Below are 25,457 nucleotides of genomic sequence, written 5' to 3'. Positions count from 1 at the left end.
TGCCCGATGATAGCTGGGATGGGCTCCTGCACGCCCGCGACCATAGTGAGGAGCGGCTCAGAAAATGGATGGATGGATGGATAATAATAATACAATATTTACAATTTTAACAATACAATATTTACAATTTACAATAATCTCATTAATCAATTGTTTGAAAAAAAGGAAAAAAAACCAAATTGAATACATACAATTAAATAATTTTTTTCAATCTAGTCAAAGTTGATTAATCAATGACATCATTGATAGAATAGGGGATGAACAACTAACGATTTTCCGTAGTCGACTATACAGGTAACGTTCTAAGTCTAGCCGAACTCAATTAATTGATGACATTATTTTTGCGGCATGTTGCAGCAGTCCCCAACCTTTTCTCACACTGTCAGTGTCATAAAGGGATACAAGCGAAGTGATGTTGGTCCTTGTTATATGGTGAATAAAATTCTCAGTAGCACACAGTTGTCTGTGCATTCTTGGACATAACATTTTGGCTACAGAGAGTTTCCAAATTCTTGGTCACTTCACGCCACCAACCGCTTTCCTCACCGCAGATCCCATCGACCTGCTGGTAAGAATATTTTAAAAACAGTGGCAATAGCCAAATCTGTTAAGGCTAACTGCTATTCTTATACACAACCAGATTATTTTCACATTCACAGATACGTCCAGACGTATAAAGACGTTGCCTTGTTGAACGAACATGTCGCTGCTCCACAGAGCGTTGTATTCCGGTGATGGCAGCAGACAGGTGAGTGCCAAGTAACTTTTATAAATTAGCGAATTGGAAGAGAAGATGCCAAAAACGTGATTATTGATCAGTCGACTTTAAGCTTTCAACGTTGATGCGGAGAAGGAAAGTTGACTAATCAATTCAACCCCTAGCATAGGATCGTATGGTCATGGCACCTCAGCATATGAATTATTTAAAAAAAAAATTTGGTTTAATATTGATCTTGTATTTACTTATTTATTTAAATCCTTCACTGGTGCATGGCCACTCAATTTTGTGGTAAAGAAAGATGAAGACCCCAGCGCACGGAAACAGGGAGGCAGGGCAGGATAAATCGCGACAAAAAGATTTATTTTCAGAAACAAAAAAGCCAAACAAGGAACATGGAAAATTCTAAATAACTCGTCTTAAAAAAAAAAAGAAAAAAAATCTAGATTAAAAGTAACAAAGAAACACAGGGAAACAAGATACTTACCACAACAGGAAAAATGGCAAAACTAGAAACATGACTTGCTGAAACAACAATGATCCAAAACAGACTGAACAATCCCAGGGAGCTAAATACAAACAAACTGCCGAGACGAGGCACACCTGGACAAGACACAAGATCAAACATCTAGTAGCGAGTGGCCAAAATAGCACCAGGCTCCTCTGGGCTGTCGTCGTCGTCTCAGCTCAGTTTCTCTGCTCACTCGTTGACGTTTGCCGACATATGACTTAGACCTGTTATCCATTAATTCCCGATAGAGCTCCAATGAGAATTCATGGCTCAGCAGAGATTCTGTTATCGTGGTAACTAGTAGGACCTCTTACAGTGACTTATGAGTGTGCAGAATAACCCTCTGACCTGTTGGAAAAGTTAGAAGCCGTGCCTGTTTCATCCACTCAGGGGACTTAAATCCTTACAGACTCTATGATCCATTTACAACATGACGTTTGACAAATTTTATATTTATGGTAGTCTCTTTTACTGGTAGTATGCCCTTTTGTCTTCTTCAAATACTGCTTCACCACTGAAGGATACTGACAGAATTTTGTCACTGACCAAAACTTGCCAATTAAGCATGGCTAATTCAGTCGTCATATAAAAATACAATTTAATTACCCCCTCAGGCATATTGTAAGTGAAAAGGTCTGCATTTGAAGCTGTGGCAGCAAGTGTGATCTTGTATCGTGCACTGACAGCTCAAGAATGGATTAGCTAATATTATTTGAGGTTTATGATATTGAATTAATCTACATTAGTGGCAATGCCAGTACCAAAGACAGCGCATATGACCTCATACTGGAAAATTAAAACCACTGTTGCAGTCAAGTAAAATTCCCTGATACTATGCACTACAGTGGACACATTCAAACATGTTAAATGGGAGTCAGCGCAAAGCTGCCACCATTTAAAGTTCAGATGTTCTAGTAGGCCTTTCCAGACATTATGGTTGCTTTCAAGCAGAAGTCTGAAGGTTTTGTGCTAAGACTGACTGCTTTTTCAAACTGTTCATAATTCCTTCCACCTTGTCTAAGGCCCCAGTTCCAGCTGAAGAAAACAGCCCTAAAGCATGATGTTGCCAACACCAGGCTTCACTGTAGGTATTGTGTGTTTTTGGCAAAGAGCAGTGTTGTGCTTGGGTTAGGGTTAGTGTTTAGGGTTAGGGTTACATTTTTGTCCATTGTCGATCAAGGAAATTTTGTGAACTGCAATGCAATAAAACAATTGAAAAAGTTAGTGCACAGTCAACGTTCCCTGCTAGTGACTGCTGTACATCATGAACAAATATAGAGGGCCACAAAGCTTCTTAGGACAGAGCCCGCTTACGATTCCCTTTCTGTGCACAGCATCCTTGAATAGACCACACAAAGATACCTAAGCCAAAATCCCTCCCTGGTATTTAATTCTAAATGAGTGATTACTGGGTGTGTCAGTGTGTCTTGGGTTTGCAGGTAGTTTGGGTGAAGGAGCTCATTCGTTCACTGGCTTTTGAGAGTCCTGCAACCTGAGACCCGTACACCCTCAGACACACTGCACCCGTTGCAAGAGGTTTTTCCTGGGGAGTCGCTGAAGAACCCAGTTGCGTAAGGGGGGGCCGACCACATACAGCCGCCAAGATGTGTGACATGGGGGGTCTGGATAACCTGGTGGCCAACACGGCCTACCTCAAAGCCCAGGGTGGTGATGACAAGGAGATGAAAAAGCGCCGTCGCAGCTTGTCTCTGCCCAAGGTGGAGCAATGTGCTGCAGTGCGATCATCCATCGATAAGGACTTTACATCAATCTGTGAACGGCAGCCTATTGGCAAAATGTTTTTCCGTCAATTCCTGGCAAACAATACAGAGTTTAAGCTCGCTGCTGATTTCTTGGACGAGCTTTACGACTGGGATCTGGCTGAAGGTGCAGTAAAAGACAAGGCGCGGCAGAACATCATCAACAAGTTTTGCAAAGCTGACTCCAAGAACTTCTTGTCCTTTCTCACTGGGGAGGCCGCTGACAAATGCAAGGCTGTGACAGATGCCACCTTCGATGAGGTGATGAAAGGCAAAGTCCAAGATGGTGTGAGGGAGTTTTTGATCGGCACACCCTTCACAGATTACCAGGCCAATCCATTCTTTGATAAATTTCTCCAGTGGAAGGAGTATGAGAAGCAACCCATCAGCGACAAGTACTTCTATGAGTTCAGGACCCTGGGAAAAGGTGGTTTTGGAGAGGTAGGACTGGAAATTCATGACATAATGTCAGTGTGTTTGATAAAATGATGGTTTAAAATTCTTAGACTCCTCAACAAGATAAAAAAAACATGCAAATTTTCTAGAACTGTAACGATGTTGACACAAAAGCTTTATGGAAATAGAAATATGATAAAGCATTACATCAATATACATTAATTTGTATTATAGACCATTAAGTCACAAGGTACACACATACCTAATAGTTTGATTTTAGAGTACCGTAGTTTTATAGTTTTCAGTATAAATGGTAGACAATCAAGAAGTCTTAGGAGAATCCCTTTACTGACGACTGAACATAGAACATAAAAGTTCATAAATTATGAGGAGTTTTTCTTCATAAGCTTTAAATGACATTTTCCTCAAATTTGGAAGCTTGTTACAGAAATATTGTGACTGAAATGCTTGAATGTGATTATTTAAAAAAATTATTTATTTATTTATTTTTTTATATACACTGTTCGGTACTCATGACTTAACCTTTGTAATTAAACTTGAAGCAACAGTGGTCTTATGCAACCTGAATGACACAGGATTAAGTACAGATCCTTGGGGAACTCCTTAAATGATTCTGTATCATGCTAAGTGAACTGCTTAGCGGTAAGTTTTGCCCTACAACTAAGGATAAAAGCAAAAGCCAAAATGTTGAAAAGCATACAGGAAGTTGAGCTAAAAAAGACCTGCAAATACAATAAATACACAAGAGAATTCTCAGGGCCTTATATCGATCACAACTGGACTGTTCTTGTTGTCTTAGAAGACATTTCAACTCTCATTAACCTACATGATAAAAGTTGTGAGGATTACTACTAAGGCTGAACCCATTACCTATTAGGTGTACAGTATCATTTTCATTTTAAAGAATACCTACTGTGTTGAATATTTCTGAAAATGTCTTCAGTCCAGATTCAAAGTAAATGAGAAGTTTGACTTCTTGAATCTATATATAAAGTGCCACTGTTTCAGAGATTATGTTGGAATGTCAGTTGTAGGCTTAACTTTAGTCTGATTTGTGACATGAAGTCACAGAAGTTAGGTACTACAGGGCCTTTTCCCATCATTTAGCTACTGTATATTTTCACAAATTAAAAAGTCCAACAATCAGTGCAGTTATAGTTGAAGGTTGCTTCTGCACCATTTGGGTCTTTAAATTCAACTATTCACTTGAAACCTTTTTGCAGGTATGTGCCGTCCAGGTGAAAAACACAGGCCAGATGTATGCTTGCAAGAAGTTGTGTAAAAAACGACTGAAGAAGAAGGGTGGTGAGAAGATGGCCCTTTTGGAGAAAAAGATCTTGGAGAAGGTCAACAGTCTGTTTCTGGTCAATTTGGCCTACGCTTATGACACCAATACCCACCTGTGCCTTGTTATGACCTTGATGAATGGAGGAGACCTCAAATACCACATCTACAACATTGGCTATGATGGCAATGGCGTGGACAAGGGCATCGAGATGAAGCGCATCGTCCACTACACAGCCCAAATCACCACCGGTATTCTTCACCTGCATGCCATGGATATCATTTATCGTGACATGAAGCCTGAGAACGTGTTGCTGGACAGTGTCGGCCAGTGTCGACTTTCAGATTTGGGTCTGGCCATAGAGATTGCCCCGGGAAAAACTGTCTCCCAGATGGTGAGTAGATCCAACTCATTACAGTTACTACTATTTCTCCTCTTATTTGCCTTGGGCACTTTTATCTAAATAGCGAGACCTGAGAGACACCAAACTATAGGAATGACAACACTCTTAATTGCTTAATGATGCATCACAAACAGCACCTCCTTACGGTGCTCAGGTATCATAAGGTAAGGAAGGGTATCATTAGGTCATAACTAAAACTGAATCCACGTTCTTGAGCAGGTTTCAATCTTGGTGGGTTTTTCATTTTAAATCCGGAGAGGGATTACTGGACTGTTTAAAACACCTGTGCAAATCAGTCTCTCTCTATTCATTAGGTAACTCATCCTTTTGTGATCAGATTACTGTATAGTCGAGGCATTTCAGGGGCACCGTTATGTATGGATGCGTTCCTACAATAACTGTTAACCTTCCATGTTCTTACCATGACTCCTGAAAATATACTCTCACTTCTAGCTAATTAAAGCTTTTTTGGGATGACGTAGAAACCGTGACATTTTAGTAAAGAAGAAGTGGTCAAGTCCTGACACTTCTTCTTCTGCTATAGAAAAACTCACCTTTGCGTTCATGATGTTTGATTTACAAAACCACGTATGTCCCGTAAGATGATGAATTTTGAACATATCTTTTGGCCTTTGCTTTAGGTATTTGCTGTAGCAAGGAGTAAGCCCTCAGCGCTATGAATGTCCAGTAATCTCATTATCCAGTTCTGTGATGCTCCTCAGCCAGCTAAAGCGACTGTACTAACCTCCTAGGGCAAGGTTGACTTTGGTCCCCCTAATCCTTTTAATGGGCATTACACAGTCTGTCCCTGATCAGATTAACAGAAAAATAATAGTAGAAGTTTGAAAGCAGAGTGACTTTAAGCTTAGAGAGAGTGAGTTGGTTCCAGCATTGAGTTTAAACTACTCTTTTCTATTAGCCCATCTATCAACATATTCACACAAATAAAAAAAGCCCTCCAAAATGAGTTGATATACATTCTAGATATGCATGGTACATAAGATAATACAGTTTTTGGCTTTTTGTGTCTTGCCAGCCATAGTCGGATATCTTTGGCCAATTCCTGTCAAGGTTGGTGGAATATTGTAGTGAAGATGGATCAATTGCATAAATCAGTCACGAGAGACTAGGTATTGCCTGTTATGCGTCCCATCTCACTGTTCCTAGCAATCCAGAAAAGGTTGGTAGCTATGTAAGAGGTAGTAGAACACTTGTCAGCGTGCAGACACACATGAGTCTTGACAGGTAGTAGGCTTAGCATTAGGATTAAGGTCCTGGTTCGAGACTGCGGGTCACGTCATGAGGGATGGGGGATGGCACAAGTACTGGTGGAGGGTAACTAAGCTAAAGGTGAAAGTGAACATGGCAGTAGAGTTCTCTGAAGACCATTGAACCCTGTTGGAAAGTTTCTCTGTGAATATCCTAAGCCTGAGTCTTCATTCATGTACCTTTTAGGCCTACCTCTAAAATATAACTTTACCCTGTCTTACTTCCACAGGCTGGTACTGGAGCCTACATGGCCCCGGAGCTTTTGAACAAAACTCCATACAGGACATCAGTGGACTGGTGGGCGCTGGGCTGCAGCATCTACGAGATGGTGGCCGGCTACACGCCTTTCAAAGGGCCTGAAAGTAAAAAGGAGAAGGTGGAGAAGGAGGAGGTACAACGTCGTATTCTCAATGAGGAACCCAAGTGGGAGCACAAGTTTTTCGATGCCACCACCAAGGACATCATCCAGTTGTTACTCAAGAAGAAAATCGACGAGCGTCTCGGCATTAAGTAAGATTGAGTCGAGAACAGTGATTCACAACCACACTAACGTGGGGAAATGACCCAATTTCACTTAATTAGTCCAAAAATTATTATTTATCAATTTATGTCAGCGACGTATAGTGACAGGCATAGGCATTGAAATGCTCTTCTACTGGATGGCAGAAGGTCCAATTAAGCTGTGTATCCACCAACAGTAATAGCTTTGTGTCCAATACACGTCTAAATTCCACATTAAGTACATTTGTGAGTAAACTGAGATATCATCATTATTTCAGTATACAGCCATCCCCCGTTCATTGTTGTTTACGCGACATACTGGTTGGGATTCACTGTTTTAAACACATTCAAACTTATTAAAACACACTATTTCAACACAACGAGAAGCGGCTCAGAAAATGGATGGATGGATGGAAAATTGTTAGCATAAAATGTATAGAAATACATTATAATACATAAACATTACAATACAATACATAATAACATCAACACTGCACTTAAATAGAGGGGGGAAATGTTCTTAAGTGTAAATAAAAATGTAACTTGAAAATTTTTTGGGGAAACACAGTTCGAAAAATAGATTAATGCATATGTATTATACTTAAAAGTTAAATACAAATAAACTGTACTTAACAAATTTACTGTACTGGATGAAAAATACATTTAAGCCAAATTATGCACACTTTGAACATTAACACTAGGAATATGAAAAAGAAGCTACTTAATTAATGATTCAAATAAAATGTATTGCCCAGAAAAGTTAAATGTTGTACATAAACAGATGTTTGAAAAGAAAAGCGCTAAAAGATTAAATGGATTTGTTTTGTACTTAAAAGTTAAATACGACTGAACTGTACTCAACAAATGTACGGTACTATCTACAGTGGGTACGGAAAGTATTCAGACCCCCCTTAAATTTTTCCCTCTTTTTTTATATTGCAGCCATTTGCTAAAATCCTTTAAGTTCATTTTTTCCACATTAATGTACACACAGCACCCCATATTGACAGAAAAAACATAATTGTTGACATTTTTGCAGATTTATTAAAAAAGAAAAACTGAAATATCATAAAGTATCTGAAGTATTCAGACGCTTTGCTCAGTATTTAGTAGAAGCATTCTTTTGAGCTAATACAGCCATACAGTCTTGTTGGGAATGATGCAACAAGATTTTCACACTTGGATTTGGGGATCATCTGCCATTCCTCCATGCAGATCCTCTCCAGTTCTATCAGGTTGGATGGTGAACGTTGGTGGGCAGCCATTTTTAGGTCCTTCCAGAGATGCTCAATTGGGTTTAAGTCAGGGCCAGTCAAGAACAGTCACGGAGTTGTTCTGAAGCCACTCCTTCGTTATTTTAGCTGTGTGCTTAGAGTCATTGTCATGTTTGAAGGTGAACCTACGGCCCAGTCTGAGTTCCTGAGCACTTTGGAGAAGGTTTTCGTCCAGGATATCCTTGTACTTGGCCGCATTCATCTTTTCTTCGATTGCAACCAGTCGTCCTGTCCCTGCAGCTGAAAAACACCCCCACAGCATGATGCTGCCACCACCATGCTTCACTGTTGGGACTGTATTGGACAGGTGATGAGTAGTGCCTTGTTTTCTCCACACATGCCACTTAGAATTAAGCCCAACAATTTCTATCTTGGTCTCATCAGACCAGAGAATCTTATTTCTCACCATCTTGGAGTCCTTCAGGTGTTTTTTAGCAAACTCCATACAGGCTTTCATGTGTCTTGCACTGAGGAGAGGCTTCCGTCGAGCTACTCTACCATAAAGCCCCAACTGGTGGAGGGCTGCAGTGATGGTTGACTTTCTAGAACGTTCTTCCATCTCCCGACTGCATCTCTGGAGCTCAGCCACAGTGATCTTTGGGTTCTTCTTTACCTCTCTCGCCAAGGCTCTTCTCCCCCGATTGCTCAGTTTGGCCGGACGGCCAGCTCTAGGAAGGGTTCTTATCATCCCAAACGTCTTCCATTTAAGCATTGTGGAGGCCACCATGCTCTTAGGAACCTTAAGTGCAGCAGAATTTTATTTTTTGTAACCTTGGCCAGATCTGTGCCTTGCCACAATTCTGTCTCTGAGCTGTTCAGGCAGTTTCTTTGACCTCATGATTCTCATTTGCTCTGACATGCACTGTGAGCTGTAAGGTCTTATATAGACAGGTGTGTGGCTTTCCTCATCAAGTCCAATCAGTATAATCAAACACACCTGGACTCCAATTAAGGTGTAGAACCACCTCAAGGATGATCAGAAGAAATGGACAGCACCCGAGTTAAACATACGAGTGTCACAGCAAAGGGTCTGAATACTTAAGGATGTGTGATATTTCAGTTTTTCTTTTTTAATGAAGCAGCGAGAATTTCAACAATTCCGTATTTTTCTGTCAATATGGGGTGCCGTGTGTACATTAATGAAGGAAAAAATGAACTTAAATGATTTTAACAAATGGCTGCAATGTAACAAAGAGTGAAAAATGTAATGGGGTCTGAAAACTTTCCGTACCCACTGTATCTAACAAGGAAGCCATTGTCATTTTTAAATTGTTTACATTATTTGCCTTTTCTTTAGGGACAACCTGGAGGACCCCAGGAATCACCCGTGGTTCAAGAGCATAAACTTCGCCCGTCTGGAGGCCGGTCTGGTGGCGCCCCCGTGGACACCCAAGCCCAACGTGGTCTACGCCAAGGACACGGGCGACATCGCCGAGTTCTCCGAAATCAAAGGCATCGAGTTTGACGCCAAAGATAACAAATTCTTCAAGGAGTTCAGCACAGGCGCAGTGTCCATCCAATGGCAGCAGGAGATGATCGAAACGGGACTGTTCGACGAGCTCAGTGATCCCAACAGGAAAGAGGGTGGAGGAGATGTGGATGATGAAAAGAAGTCCGGTACTTGTATATTGCTGTGAGAGGACCCCTTGTTCATTTTTCACATCACATGCACACTTTTACCGTTTTCAAATCGGACAAATTTTTTTCAGGTAAAGAGCACGTTAGTATGCAACGTCTCATCTCAGGATGTTGCTCTACTGGACGACAGAACGAGGGTCAAACTAATATATTGTTCCCCTGCTATTCACGTTGGTCTAGTACCAATACGAAACCAGGCAACAGCATTCTGGACCAGTTGCAGCTGTTGGATTGATTTTTTTCTTTTTATTTTTTTTTTCTTTCTCCCCCAAGCTCTTCCCCTCACTTCAACATAGTTCCTTGACACCAAGATGCCACAAGATGGCGCCAAATAATGTTAGACATGGCTTTACCTGAGAACAAAAACAGCGACTAGGTGAGTCCATCCATCCATCCATCCATTTTCTGAGCCGCTTCTCCTCACTAGGGTCGCAGGCGTGCTGAAGCCTATCCCAGCTATCATCGGGCAGGAGGCGGGGTACATCCTGAACTGGTTGCCAGCCAATCGCAGGGCACATACAAACAAACAACCATTCGCACTCACAGTCACACCTACGGGCAATTTAGAGTCTCCAATTCATGCATGTTTTTGGGATGTGGGAGGAAACCGGATTGCCCGGAGAAAACCCACGCAGGCACGGGGAGAACATGTAAACTCCACACAGGCGGGGCCGAGGATTGAACCCGGGTCCTCAGAACTGTGGGGTTGACGCTCTAACCTAGTCGACCCTAGGTGAGTCCTTCAGTTCAAATTCACGAATATGCAGGAGTTTCACTGTACCTTTAATCATGTCAGCTTGCATGCACTTTGACCAGAAATGTCAGCTGGGGGTCTTTACATCTTTAGAACACTTCCACACAAGTATGAAATGAATTCACGAAGAAAGAGGCAGGTTGAATAGAAACGGAGCAGAGGTGGCAGACGTACTTACACTCTGTACTTAAGTAGAAGGACTGGTACAGGGTAGAAATACTGATTTACTCTTTAAGTAAAAGACTGCAAAGTAACAAAAGTAAAGATTAATTCTTAATGTCAACTGTATCCAAAATGTTCAACTTACTAACAAAAAAATTTGAAAATAGATAACGATAATGGAAAAAATACACCTGACCTGCAAGTGTTTTTTCGGATTAGACGGAGAATTTTGGAATGCCAGAAACTCTGAATCTGTTGCATCATCGTCGCTGGTTTACGTTCCGCCTTAAGAATCCCCAAGATCTCAAATCAATCAAGATCTGAACTGGGGTTGATTTTACTTCTCTTTTAGTTCCGCCATTTTTTACATTGTGTCCTCATCTGCGGATGTTGAAAGAAGTATTTTGACAAAAGAGCTGAAAGTACAGATCCGTTTTCAAATGTAGGCAATAAAAAAAAAGTCGCCAGAAAAATAAATACCCAAGTAAAGAGACCTGAAAAATCTGCTTAAGTACAGTAGCTAAGTATTTGTCCTGTGTTACTTCCCACCACTAAAACTAGACATTATAACGGCTGGAAATGTGCTTTTGTAACTACTGTAGTTGGAATCTGGTTCAATCTTAAACCTCTGATCTCTTTGTTGAACCTTTAATTTAACTATTAAAGTGAAAAAAAGTGTAAATGTTGTACATAGAGTACATCTGTATATCTGTTTACCCTGAGTGAGGAGCAGTGGTTTAGTACTTCTTATGTTGGTGCTATGAGAAAAATCAACTAATTAATAGTTATGTTATGAATGGCCTCTTATTAACTGAGAATTGGAAGGACGTGGGACATTTTAGAGGAGCTGGGTGATGAATATTTATACTGGAATGTTCTATTCTGTGCAAATAACTCAAACCAGATGTTGAAGAGACATCCACACAGGGCATTGTTCATGTTCTCAAGAGAATTTAGCAAGCCACATTATGCACAGTTTGAACATTAACACTAGGAATATAAGCAAAAATACCTAAGATACCATAAGATTGCTCAATAGAATAAAAATGATATTTACATTCAAATGCCAGAAAAATTTTCATGAAAACTGTGGTGTTTCAGGACAGTATGAATGTTTCTAAGGGTAATTATTTTGCTGAAGGTTTTTGATCTTCCCAGATTTTGATCTTAAGTTTTTACAGTTAATGTTATCAGGAAGACTAAATGTACGTACTTGTAAATATAACACAAGAGAAGTTTTAACATAGGAGAATCACATGTAAGGATGAAATTTCATTAAATAAAGTGCTAAATATGTCTTTTAAAACATGTCTTGTCTGTCTTTTGGTATAGACCAGAGTTTTCCACACTTTTTCTTCATGTTTTTATACAGAATAATGGAAGAAAGAGGGGAACCCACCGCGTTATGTTTATGAAACATGGTAAAACCAGTTCGATATGCTCTTTCCCAAAAAAGTTTTTTCTTGTTTTCCGAAAACATTCAAACATGACTCAAGCCACTATGCTATTCGGCTAATTACGAATTTAAAGAAGAAAAAAAACTAAAATCTCAGTTATCGGTGACAAAGCAAAATGTTACAAGTATTTGTGTAATTTTTTTCAAGAAAAAAAAAATGTATATTGTCAATTGAAAAATACCAAAGTGCTTGGTCATTTTTTTTTCTTTGCATACCCCTGGTAGACAAAATAGTCAAACATGATCATATCAGTTGCATTAATCCAGTTGGACTTGCTGCCTGCGTCCATGGCTGTGCTTCAGGCCTGCACTGGCTGGCAAGTTCAACTCTTAGCTGATAACGGGATAACCTGTGTTATCCTTTTCACCTTCTTTGTGTAAATCATCCTCAAATCCCTTAAGGTTCTCAAGCATCCCCATGCAACTGCCAGGGCGTCCATCTGTGCAGAAAGCAGATTAACGGTAAAAGCGGGGATTGATATGTGATATTTATTAGAAATGACTTTCTAAATGAAAGTCAATATTGAAAAAAATCAACTGCAGATGAAAAATATATACGGTTTCATGACTGCTTTATCGGCCCGCCTCAAAGAAGCGTACGGTGTATTTTAGGAGAGGCTTAAACCCACACAGATTATCCTTCGGACACAGAGAAGTGCTCAATGGACGGAGATATTGGCTGGAAAAAGACGAAGGGCGACACAGGTGGCTAATGTATCCTCACACTCTCTACTAAGTACAAGGACAGATACTTGTGTGAAAATAGACTGTAGTAAAAGTAGAAGAAATAACTTAATAAGTAAAAATGTACAGACTGAAATGAACTTCAATTCAAAAGTGAATATAATTTTTTTTCCCAGTGACGCTGTGAATGTTCACTAAGCGTAAATGATTGTCTGACTCTGTTTGTGCCCTCATGGCGTGACTGACTGGGGACCACTCCAGGCTGTACTCCAGAGTCAGCTGTGATAGGCCCTAAAATTAGGGATAAAAAAACAAGACAGGCAAACGAGTGTCCTTTTTTTTTTCTTCAAAATCACTTTTATTTCACAATTTATTTCATCAGGTCTTAAGGCACCCTGAGATGTTACAAGTTGTTCTTTCAAACATGGGTTCCTTTAAACACTGTGTAAACATAGTTTTGAATAAGATCATTTCCTGTAAATATTTAAATTATTTCTTTACAATCCACAGACGTTGTGTTTTTGTGACAAAAATACAGTGTGAATTAAGTAAATATGGTCGATAGTGTTTCCAGTAGATATATATACATTGAGTAAGAGTAATAGGCTGGCAGACAATCAGATCAACGGGCTGAAGAAGAGAGAAAACTAACAAACAATAGTTGAGACCCGGAGAGATATAGAGATCACGTAGTGATATTTAGCACATACTTACAGGTAATGCTGAACTTTGCGATGCTTTTTATTTATCTTTTTTTCCTCGTTTGTCTCACCGCACCTCTCTGACATCTAAGCAATTTACAGTGTACTTAGTGTGTGTGCATGTTTGTCTCCTCAGCTTGTATCTATGGAAAACACTTCGAGCATTGATTCCATATCCTTCATATTCAGTTTAAGGTGTACTAGTACCCTCTTTGGCCTCACCACATTGATAGAATGACTGTGTCTTACTAGTAATGTTTTTTTTCCACGACTGATGTCACGTTTGACCCACTAGTATGCAATTAAACCTTACTAGTAAATTATTGTGCTGCACTAGTAACACTACTAGGCCCGACTCGTAGGCATGTGTCATGCGCTAGTAGCTACCTGGACCCAAATGCCCACTATTAGTTTTGCATCACTAGTGACATGTAGTTGTCCTACTTGAGTGCAGAAATGACAGCTGTAGTGAAAAAAAAAGTTACTAGTAAGACATGGTCATTATACTAGTGAACTAAATTGTATTACTAGTGCGGAGAACGGCTTACTAGTAACATTTTAACCTCTACTATTGCCGCTTTTAGCCTACGAGGACACAAATGAACCTTACTTGTAAACTACTGTGCTGCACTCCTAACACTACTAGGCCCAACTAGTAGGCATGTGTCATAAACTGGTAGCACCAAAATGTCCACTAATAGTTTTGCACCATTCATAACATGTAGCTGTCCTATCTTCGAGAGGACAAAAATGTCATAAAGCAGTGGAAGGTAGTAGTGGAAAAAAACATGCTGACTTGTCTTACTAGTGAGGCCAAAGAGCGTGCTAGTGCATGGACCTTAAGCTGGAAATGAAGGATATGGAATAAATGCTCAAACGGCTTCCCGTAGCTCAAGACAGCATATCGAATCCTGAAGGGCTCACCCACATGTCGGCTGTTGCAATGGAGAGGTGAGCACACAGACAGACAGAAAAACAGACAGGCAGACATGCAGACAGGCAAGACGGACGGCACGAGACTAGGTTGCGGCGACACGTGCCCCAACACAAAGATTTATCTATTATTCCCTAAATATGCTAAGGATCACTATGTATTTATATGTAGAAAGATATTTTTTTTTTCATATACAGGAATACAGTTGCTATATTATATTATCAACATATGGATTATTTGTGGTGTAATATGTGACACTTTTGCAAAAATAAAAGAAGTGCTGGAAATGAGCTACCGGACTTCTTCCCCCACCATCTCACAACAAGATAAGAATCCTCGTATTCTCTCTCGGGACCAGCTTTAATGCTGTCGTTCATATACTATACGACTATGGGGGGATGAAAACAACACTGCTCTCTTCCGGGGATGGAAGAGCTATCGAAAGGTGTTAAACTCAAAGCCCTGGGGCACTTCATAGTTCTTGCTAAATGGATTTGTTTGTTTAGTTTTGGCAGATTATCTGAACCAAAGTCAAACATTGTCTTAGATTTGAACAGATATTACAACCACACACAAAGATTGGGATATTTGACTTTCAGGTGAAATTTGAGGATGAATCGAAAATGCACTAGAACCTTTCCAGGTGACCAATATATTTCCAAGGACGTTGTTGTGGGGAAAATGACTTGTTCCGTTCGAGAATACCTGAAATAAATAAGACAACGTAACTTGCGCCGTTTATTCTCTTGTCAGACAATTGGAGACGTGCAGGTCTGGCCAAGTGAAGGTTGCAAACACTGATTTTTATACCTTCATGTCAATGGTTCAGACCTACACGCATAATGCAGGAAGACACAGACGATTAGCATGATAGGATCCGAAGGGGAGGGCTCACACCTCCGCCTTTCGGTATTGTTCTCGATCAGAAGAACTGGAGTAGCTCTTGATTGAATAATCTAATTAATCACAAGTGTTGCAATTCAATATTGAATTTACAGGAACATATCCTGTCCGAAGCCTCGCCATTGCGAGAGAGACTGGAAAAGTCACAGAAGTGGACACAATGGAACCATTTTGTAGTATAACTTATTTCAGTGTGTTCATATACCTTCAGTTGTGAATCACAACACTCGTGACTAATTGAAGATTCAAGAGACTCCAGTTAGTCTGATCAAGAATAATACAGAAACGAGAACATTCTGTCTGAAGCCTCGATATAGAGAGACTGGAAGTGTCACAGAAAGGCAGAGAAGTGGACGTCCTTGAAAAACACCTGCTGTGAATTTTGCCTTTCACTTCTTTGTTGTGCAAAAAGTACATTTACAGTTGGACATTCATAGGTTTCGAGAAGGTGCAATTAAGTTCGCCTGTCAATGTTCTAGAGCACTTTAGGTTCATCATGAGATTTCACTCAATAGCCCAATATCACCAACTTTTTGTGGGTAGTGTATATACAGTAAAATACCAATCAAATGCTTATCCAATGATGTCTATGTAATCATATGATGTGGTGTTTATGTTGATACATTTTTCACAGCCCTAACGGCTCTCCGAGTGAAACCACAACTAGGATGTAGCCCACGACAAAAATGAGTTTGACACCCCTGATCTACAAAATAGGAAGAAGTTGCATCGGCAATAACACGACAGCTCCAAATGGCTTGCTTGCATTGGCTATAAATTCAGCTAATCACATCGACATGAAACCAAAACGGGGATGACTTGTGCAACAGGTGGAAGGGATGGATCAGGAGCACAGCCTGTGTCTTGTTCTCTTGGGATCTTTTGCGGAGGTCAGCAAGGAATCTTGAAGGAAAGAAGGGTCATTGTCATCAAAGCAACATTCGTAACTGGCTCTCCGACGACGGGCCAGACTAATCTGCCTCATCCCGAATGCTGTCTTGAGAGGGATTTGACACTTCCTTCCTCAGCGAATGTGGGCAGCCTCCACACCGGCTGGGGGTTCCTTTTGACCGGCAATTTCCCTCTTTTTTTACTCCACCACCTTGATCCTGAAGGTGACGCGGCCCAGGAACTTATCCCTCTCGTCGTTATTGCGCAGGTTAGAGCCCTCTACCCGACACTCCACCGACAGCTCCTTGTTGTAGTCCTCCTTGGTGAGCAGCAGCTTGACGGCAACCAGGGGCTGAACGTAGTTCATCTGGACCACAGGAGGTACACAGTGGACTGTGGATCAGTGGTGGGAAGTAACAAAGTACACTACAAACACTTGAGCATAATACGCAAATAGATTTTTCAGTTTAATTTGTTCAGTAACCAATCTCGTAACTAAATGTACTCGTACAGCGGTACCTTGACTTATGAGGGCCTCGACTTATTTTTCCGAGTTTCTCGAGTAACGAGTTGTTGCAAAAACTGACTGTTCACTATTGCTGTCCTGTCTCAGGCCACGTGATACAAGGTACAAGAAATTGGTTAGAGAATTAGTTTTTGGTAGAAAACTAATAAACAATTATGCGCAACCAATTAGTCAAAACTGGACGATCCACTTCCTTCTGGTTCAGGTCAGTCGCAGAGCCCTACGGCAGGACATGGGGACAAAGCACCTGTAGAAATATTAAATATCTACAAAGTCTTTTGTTTTACAGAAGATTTCTTCAAGAGCTACCAAAAACGACCATATCCAATGTTTAGGCTTTGATCGTTTTGATCGTTTACATATATCTTATATCTGAATAAATAAATGATATACATGTACTTAATTTTTTGTCTGAAGATACCAGCAATACAGAAAACAATATTCTAGCAATTTCGGGTTAAAACCACCATGTTAGTAGACTGCTGTTATTGCTGGGGACACAGGAAGTTTGACAACCTGTTTTCCAGTTTGGTCACGTGAAATTCCACATTAGTCCCATTGAGCGGCAGAATATACACCTGACTCTGGAGCCAGGCCGGGAAGGGGAACTTCATTCGACAAAGGTGCTCAAAAGCTACCCGTGGTAAACTGCGGGCTGAAGCACAGTGCACCTTTGAGCCTCCATGACTCAGCAGCCCAGTCCTCCCGACAGCCTGTCACAGATACTGTGACTTTGAGAAAACTTACTAACACTTTAATACGAAGAAGAAGAAAAAAAGGCCAAATCCCACATCCCACACCACATTTCGAGCAAACAGGGCTACTGTGATCGCCAGGAAACAGTGCTGTTAAGAATCAGATGATCTCGGTCCAAACCCGAGAGAAATACTCACGTGAGCTTTCTTGCCATAGTAGGGGAAGTACATCTTGTCAATGCGTCCCTTTCTGGGGAAATACTGCATCTGAACTGGGTTCTCCTTCTGCAGAGCAGAATACATGTTAATGGAAGCATGCCTTATATGGAATTTCTTTCAACAAAACACTAAGCGATGACCCTCTTTTGTTAGTGTGGAGTTTGTAATGAAGTGGAAAGCATGGTATGCTTTGTTGTAAATTTGCTATTTGCAGCGCACATTATGCTGATTGCACTAATAATGGCTTGAAAATGGCACAGGGGTGGGTTTTGGAGCCATTGTGACTTTACTACGCAGTTATTCTTATTCTGGCCTATTATTCCCGATACTTGACATACCATCTTACCCTAAAGTCGCCACTGACAGCATGCAGAAGAAAGTCAGTAAGAAACAAAACAGACAGAAAGGGGGAGGGAAATGAAATCAAGATCAACAAAACAAAGTGGTCACACTGTTCTGCTCATCACAGCTTTTTTTTGTTTTTAAAATGACAGAAATGAAAAAGACAAAAACAAAAATACACATACAAGCACATCTATTTGGGAGGGAAAAAGTTTACTTTGACGGTGCAGTTGACGTAAGGGTCCCCGATAGGCTTCAGGCCAATAATCTACAAGGTGAGCAGAGAAATGAATTCAATTCAAATCAAAGCACTGGCCAAAACTCTTATTACTGAATTTGTAACTGTCATTCTACTATTTGTTCCCATGAAATTGTATTACTCTATTCCTTACAGTCTATTCTCTTCATTTCATAGTGTTTCTCTTGGTACTTTATGTGGATGTTAGATTTTTTTCATCCAATCAAATGTCAGCCTTTCTGTGTTGCCATGTCAAACTAATCTGCCCAGGGCCTTCAGAATCACAATAATGTCAGCATTTTTCTGTCCTCTCATCTAGCAAAATACATCTGTAGCGAACTGCACACATTGATACATTTAATAATAAGCAAATCAGATCAGTACCATGTATTATATTTACAAACTGACGAGGCTGTATTAAGAGTTGAAGTAAGTCAAGTTATTTCTCACTAACGGCCCAGGTACCAAATACATGACCCCCCCCCTACCGTATGATTCCTAACATTTTACAAGGGATAGGAGTTGTGGTTTTAGTCACCCTGTTGAGTTTCAGAAGCACGCATGGTCTTCCCACAGAGTAACCAAAGTTTGTGTCAGACAGGCCAGAGCAGAGGCTAAGGTAGCCTCTCTTGAAGCGGCACACTTTCTTTTCCAGTTCCTCATCCTGCAGGAAATACTTCCCTTCGGGGCAGTCCAGATTCTTCTCCTGCTCTGTGTCATTGTAACCCTCTGAAAGGTGGAGGCGGACACAGGTCAGATAGCAGTTGTGTGCAGTACCTTGACTATAGTATCCATTATACTGTGCAGTATGAAAAACATCAATATTAAAATGCAGTGAAAAGTCAATATGTGTGCAAAATAATAAACATTTCAGCAGTCTCACTGGATTTTCATTCTCAGGCTCGGATTGGCTGCTGGTGATGTTCACACATTATTGGATTTTAATTTAGTTGTAAGCAGTTTTAAGCCCTATGATGGGCCCCGAGCATCCTGCATCTTCAAAGGCTTCTGGGAGGAAGATCCTGACCATTCAGTAGAAGATAAAACTCCTGGATACATTCCAGGAAGGTCAGAATTATGCAGACGTTGTATTGAGAGTGATTTATTTCTGTGCCCTGTCGACATAACATAACAATGGAACTCCATAACTTGGGCATTACTGCCATGCACAGCTCACAGCACTTATTTTCACAGTATTTTCTACATATAAAATACTTTAATACTTTACCAGTGATGATAGATTGTGAGATTTATAAAAAATAAAGTCTTACATGTTGATATTGATGTGTTTCTTACCTTGTTAAATCATTGTTGATAATTAGATTATTGTGAGAAATCATTACCATGATCAGTGTCTTCACACAGATTAATATCAGTCCTGCATTTTTTTCCTGTACTGCTTACTTTCACGAGGGTTGTGGCAAAAATTACAAACTCATTCACTGCTGTGGACGTTTATATTCGTCAACTGGAATGCAACCGTTTACTCCCACCGGCGTATATATTCGTCAAGTACATTTTTCAACGGTAGGCATAGAACACAATGTAGAACACAGCCCAGCTTGTTTGCAAATGCCAGAGTAGCATCTGCTCCATTTGCACACTGATTGAGGAGTATCTGTAACATTTGCACAACCATTGTCCCAGATTATCGCAGTACTCGTCACTTTAAACCGCATACACTCCTTGAAGTCTCAGTGCCCTTTGCACAATGGTCATTGCACCGGACTATTGCGATATTAGCCATTCGAACTGAGGACTCTGCATCTTTTTGCACAATTGTTGTTTGTTGTTGTTTTTTGTCAATGTCTTTATGTCTCCAAAGTGTTCTGTAAATTGACTGTCTGTTGTACTAGAGCGGCTCCAACTACCGGAGACAAATTCCTTGTGTGTTTTGGACATACTTGGCAAATAAAGATGATTCTGATTCTGATTCTGATTCTGATAATTCAAGCTTCTATAACTGTAATGACAAACACACCAGTGGATGGCAGTGTTGCATCACTGTGGATTTGAGATCAGCACAGGTTTCGAGTAAAAGATAAAGATTAGGCTGTGAATCTGGACTTGTCACATCAATTATAAGGGAGAGAAATGCCAACACGTTGGAAGTCTGACGTTTGGCACCTTACACTCAGACAGTATGTGTGTGTATATATATATATATATATATATATATATATATATATATATATATATATATATATAATATAGTATAAACAGATTGTGTGTGTCGCAATCATGAGAAAGATGTGATGGAGTGAATGACTAAGTAAGTCACACTTGAGCTGTGCAGTGAGTGATAAATGATTAAAAGCCCTTTTTCCGTCTTGTTTTGCGGTCTTATAATTTGAGGTGTCAGCTCTCTCTCTCTCTCTCTCTCTCTCTCTCTCTATATATATATATATATATATATATATATATTAGCGTCAAAGTCACTGTTCTGCCTGACATGTTTCTTTTCATGAAAAGCTTTGTTATTGGTGAAACCTACCCATGTTCTACTGCTGATTACTAAAGAACAGAGAAAACATAAGAACCAAGTTTTTGGGTGAAAGAAGATACATTCAATGCTTATATTGTCACAAAACAATATTGTGTGGGTCTTGTAAGATAAGTCAAAATGCTTGCAAGTGGGGAACTCTGGTTGGAAACTGCTTGGCAGTTAATGAGTTAATAATAACAAGACTTGATGAAAAGGGCAAATTTGCTATTTCAGAAGTGTGTATGTAACTTCCCATTAATCATTACCCAAGAAGTATTGTAGCTCTCGGTTTCAAAAAGGTTTGTGACCCCTGCACTATACCAATATGACAAATCTGCCTTGACAAGAACATCAATATAAATATGAATGCATCACGGCTCTCACTTTGCAGGAATGACTCCAGGTTTTCCACGTACTGTGCATACTTGAGGGGCTCGGATTTGTTGAACACGATGTCCAGAGAGTTCGGACGGATGACCAATCCTGGAAGAGAGAAAGAGAGAGCAGGAATGTGAAGGAATCCAAGCAGGTCGATACATATACAGGAAAGCCAAAACTACATTGTAGTACATTTACTCCAATGGCATCTCATTATATGACTAATCAAGCATGAATAATGGATGGAGCTGTGCTGGCAATTACTGTAGCTGAAAGCTTTACCGTAGCGCACGTGAGGACGGAGGAGACACTAACCTGGGAAAGGAACGCGGTCTCTGTACCTGGGCACGTTGTCATCCAGGGTGAGCAGCATCACCCACATGGTCAGGGTGAACATACCGGCCAGAAAGCAGTAGAACACCAAGTAGAACAACAAGATGAGAGCTACGAGGGGGAAGGGGGGGGTCAAGATTGGACCAACACAAAGAGAAAAGTAATGAATAATTTATTACCTGCCACAAACACACTCACAAACAACAACAATCTATTTTCCTCATCATCTCGTCATTTGAGTGTTCTATCCCCTGTGGGGGAAACCATTTTGGTTCAAGGGGGAAATGCTGGCTACTGTTAAAAGATACGGGTGCTGACTTTCATCTTAAGGGATGAAGCTGCAGCATTCGACACCTAACGTCTGCATTTCTCCACTGCAGGTAAAAAAGGAAGCCTGAAAATGTTTCGCCGCACTGCATAAAAACAAGGCTTAAAAAATGGAATCAGTACAGTATTACTTAACTTGAACAAAATGAGCTGCCAGTACGGCACGGTGGACGACTGGTTAGCACATCGGCCTCACAGTTCTGAGGACCGGGGTTCAAATCCCGGCCTCGCCTGTGTGGAGTTTGCATGTTCTCCCCGTGGTTGGGTGGTTTTCTCCGGGCACTCCCACATCCCAAAAACATGCGTGGTAGGTTGATTGGAGACACTAAATTGCCCTTAGGTGTGAATGTGTGCGCGAATGGTTGTTTGTGTATATGTGTCCTGCGATTGGCTGGCGACCAGTTCAGGGTGTACCCCGCCTCTTGGGCGAAGATAGCTGGGATAGGCTCCAGCGCGCCCGCGACCCTTGTGAGGATAAAGCGGTACAGAAAATGGATGGATGGAGCTGCCAGTAGAACAGGAAGGATTTCTTAAAACAAGTAGCTAGCCTCAAACCCCCCCCCCCCCCCCCCCCCCCCACTGATGTCTTAAAAATGTTTATCTAATGAAGTCAAAACACACACAATCTCAAATCATCTTTCCCCATTGGAATGGATGGAAATGTCATAAATCCGTTGAGCCCCACCCCCAAAAGAAAAGGCATAATGTATTTATAATAAGGAAAATAGCACTTGCCAATATTGTACTTTATAAAAACTTAGAGTAATAATATAATTAGAAAAGAATTAAACAGTTTGTACATCATGATTTAATGTTTCAATTCAATTCATTGTGCTGCTCCTTCTAGTGTTCCCACCTTGTCCACTGGGGGGCAGTATAATACAGTTATACAAAGGATAAAGTATGCCTGTGAGTATTGTAATATTGTCTGTCTACATGTGCTGCTCCACAGTTTGTGCTCAATTATACATAAAGGGTTAAAACACCAAGACTTTCAATGCTATCTGTTAGCCTGTCATAGCATATCACATTATGTGTTAGCATTAAGCTAGCGGGAACATTCTTGTGGCAAAGTTTGGTTGTTTTAAATACACAGGGTATAATTCTCCCTGTTTTATATTTAGTTTGCCAGTAAACTTAATACGCAATAAACAGCGTGAAGTCTGTTTTTTGAAGAATTGTTTTTTGTTGTGCCGACCCATCGCCATTTAAGACTTCTGTCAATTGTGTGAAATTGTTGATTAATCACATCTCAAAGAAACTGAGTCAAGTTGGATTGCACTACTTGGCTGTGACCAGCAGAGGCGTTGTTATTTCGGTTTGGACAAGTTTGTGAAGAAGAAAGACAATTTCTACTGGCATAATTATTTGTCAAAACAGGAGAAAAGAACATTCTGACAAAGATTTAGCCTTACCGTTACAATCAATTGTTTGTGTATTTGTGTGCATAGTCAATCAAGGAAATGTAATCAAATGTAATCAAACACTGCAACAACTGGGATTAATTTTTTTTTGGAAAAGTAATATTTAAGCAAAACCCAACCCCTAATTAAAAGGATGGGAGAGACCCCTTCTATCAGCCCCATGCAACTCCCTTTTCTGTCATTCCTCCCAGAAGTATCCCACAATGCTTAGTGCACGAAGTGGGGTTGTGGGAGGGAAGAAGAGAGGGGAAAAGAAGAGAGGGAATCCCATTTGACCTTGACAGTCATGCTAATGTAGGCGGCCATGCAACTGCAATGGAGCATCCCACTGCACAGCAGCACGGGGGAGGGGCGGGCTGCATGACGGCCCCCGCTCTGCAGCCTATAGGAGCCTGACGTTTTGTTACTACCTCTACCCATGACCATCATTACATAAAAGCATCATATAGGTGCAGCCGGGGCGTGCTGATGTACTGAGGTCCAACACTGTTCTAATTCGTGCACATGATTTAAAAAAAAAAAAAAATTTGAGTTAAAATCCAATTTATGTGTTCATGACTCATTCCTGCATCCTTGCATGTGTACATATGCATATCTTCATGGTGCAAGCTTCTCTCTCTACACCTTCATGTAGGCCTGTGATGGTCCCTCACATCCCCCCTCCCCATTTTTTTAGGAGGCTCACATCTTTAAATGCAGTATGAAAAAATAGGGTATACCAGGGGGGTTTTCTTACCCCAACTGCCGGCCGTGCGCCCCAGAACCTCGCCGGTCCTCGGGTTGTAGAAGGAGTCCTTCCAGCTGGACGTTTCCGCCTTGTTGGCCGGTTTATCCTCCGTGCTCGCCATGCTGGGATTCTTTTCAAATATGTAGGGAGAAGGGTAAACGTCCTAAAAGTAAATCCCCAAAATATGGGGTAAAAAAAATTAAAAAAAAAAATGCACAAAAGCGCAGAGCGGTTGATGTAATGAGGCGAAGAAGCCGGTGAGTGGTCGGATCAATGGTTGGGAAGGAGTGGGCGGCGGAGATAGAGGGAGCGCTTAGCAGGCAGGCACAAGGAAAGGCAGGAAGGAAGGAAGGAACATAAAAAAATCCCAGAAAAAAACCCAGTGACGTCGACAAATGCCCCTCGGTGGCAGCTGATGTGGAGGAAGGATGCGCATTGGTTGCCGGCGCATGAGACGCGCACCCATTACAAATATAGGACGCACTATCTTACTTTCTTATCATCACTTTATGCTCCATCCGCGGTTTACGGTCGTGCATCTGCTTGTCCCAGTTAATACTGCACAGTGTGTTTAAAGGAAAGGATGTGGTTTTGTGTGTATTTCTCTCTCTCTGATTGTGATTTATGGCTTTATAGCGCACATTCCAGCATGCAGGCGATGCACAGCCGGCATGTTTCTCGTTGGATGCTATTTGTGTCTGACTGAGCATATAGTTAGATATTTGGGGCATTTGCCAACCCTTGTTGCTATGGCAATGGGACACTATGCTGAAGCCACAGTGTAAGGGAAAGCGGGAGAGGAAGCTAATACAGTAGATTGTTTTGATTTGAGGGATTTTTTTTTTTCTTTTTTTCTTGTATTAACTGTGAAGTATCAAATGTTGTGATTCTGTACCAGGGCCTGCGGTGGGGACTCGGCTGACTTAATCCACCTCTTGATACAGCCACCATCACGTCACGATTAAAAAAAAAATCAATACTCTACAAAAAAAACGCAATAACAGCATGCAAACTGTGGCAGGTATACTGGGGCAGTTCAGAATCAATATTCATTGAATAGCATGACAAAAACAAAAAAAAATTACATAAAATGCATCATACTCACCAAATGCTGATTAAAAAATGGATTAATGTGTCTAGCTGCGTAGCTACAGACGTGTTATACTAGTTGAACAGTATTGCTCTGACCAACCAATCAGAGGCTAGAGAAATGCTGACAGTTTGCTGGCCCTGTGAGGATGAATTTGAAATCTGATTGGTGAAGGAAACAGTCCCGTTGTGACTGCTGACCAGTCCAGGGTGCAGTCTGCCTGGGATAGGCTTCCTGCAATGCCGAACAGGATAAGCAGTTTTGCAAATGGATGGATGGATCTTTTTGTTAGCCCGTCTATGGCGTTTCACATTATATGTGAGCATTAAGCTAGCAGACTTATGTTAGAGGAAATTACATGATTTGATTGAACATTTTGGTGTTTTATTATACAATATTTAATTACATATAA

General features: G+C 40.8%; 2 protein-coding genes across 3 annotated transcripts; one reads left to right on the top strand and one right to left on the bottom strand.

The window, feature by feature from the left end:
* The first annotated feature begins 676 nt into the window (after positions 1-676).
* Positions 677-11,998, top strand: grk7a (G protein-coupled receptor kinase 7a). Of its 2 annotated transcripts, none has more exons than XM_061796749.1 (4): positions 677-748; positions 4,630-5,085; positions 6,593-6,873; positions 9,436-11,998. In XM_061796749.1, the coding sequence occupies exons 1-4, from the start codon at positions 701-703 to the stop codon at positions 9,773-9,775; spliced, it is 1,125 nt and encodes a 374-aa protein (XP_061652733.1). In that variant the 5' UTR covers positions 677-700; the 3' UTR covers positions 9,776-11,998. The 2 variants fall into 2 exon arrangements, with proteins under 2 accessions (XP_061652733.1, XP_061652732.1); XM_061796748.1 differs by lacking the exon at positions 677-748 and adding an exon at positions 796-3,430.
* Positions 11,999-13,163: 1,165 nt separating this feature from the next.
* On the bottom strand, positions 13,164-24,383 carry atp1b3a (ATPase Na+/K+ transporting subunit beta 3a). The gene is made up of 7 exons (XM_061796752.1): positions 23,965-24,383; positions 21,460-21,588; positions 21,151-21,249; positions 18,820-19,010; positions 18,261-18,311; positions 17,681-17,767; positions 13,164-16,628 (listed from the first exon to the last, which is right to left on the bottom strand). The coding sequence occupies exons 1-7, from the start codon at positions 24,074-24,076 to the stop codon at positions 16,461-16,463; spliced, it is 837 nt and encodes a 278-aa protein (XP_061652736.1). The 5' UTR covers positions 24,077-24,383; the 3' UTR covers positions 13,164-16,460.
* Between the last annotated feature and the right edge of the window lie 1,074 nt (positions 24,384-25,457).

Source organism: Phyllopteryx taeniolatus, chromosome 14, assembly GCF_024500385.1.
Source record: "Phyllopteryx taeniolatus isolate TA_2022b chromosome 14, UOR_Ptae_1.2, whole genome shotgun sequence".
Taxonomy (NCBI): domain Eukaryota; kingdom Metazoa; phylum Chordata; class Actinopteri; order Syngnathiformes; family Syngnathidae; genus Phyllopteryx; species Phyllopteryx taeniolatus.
Note: the sequence above shows the minus strand (reverse complement) of the source record. Positions and strands in the feature narration are given on the sequence as shown.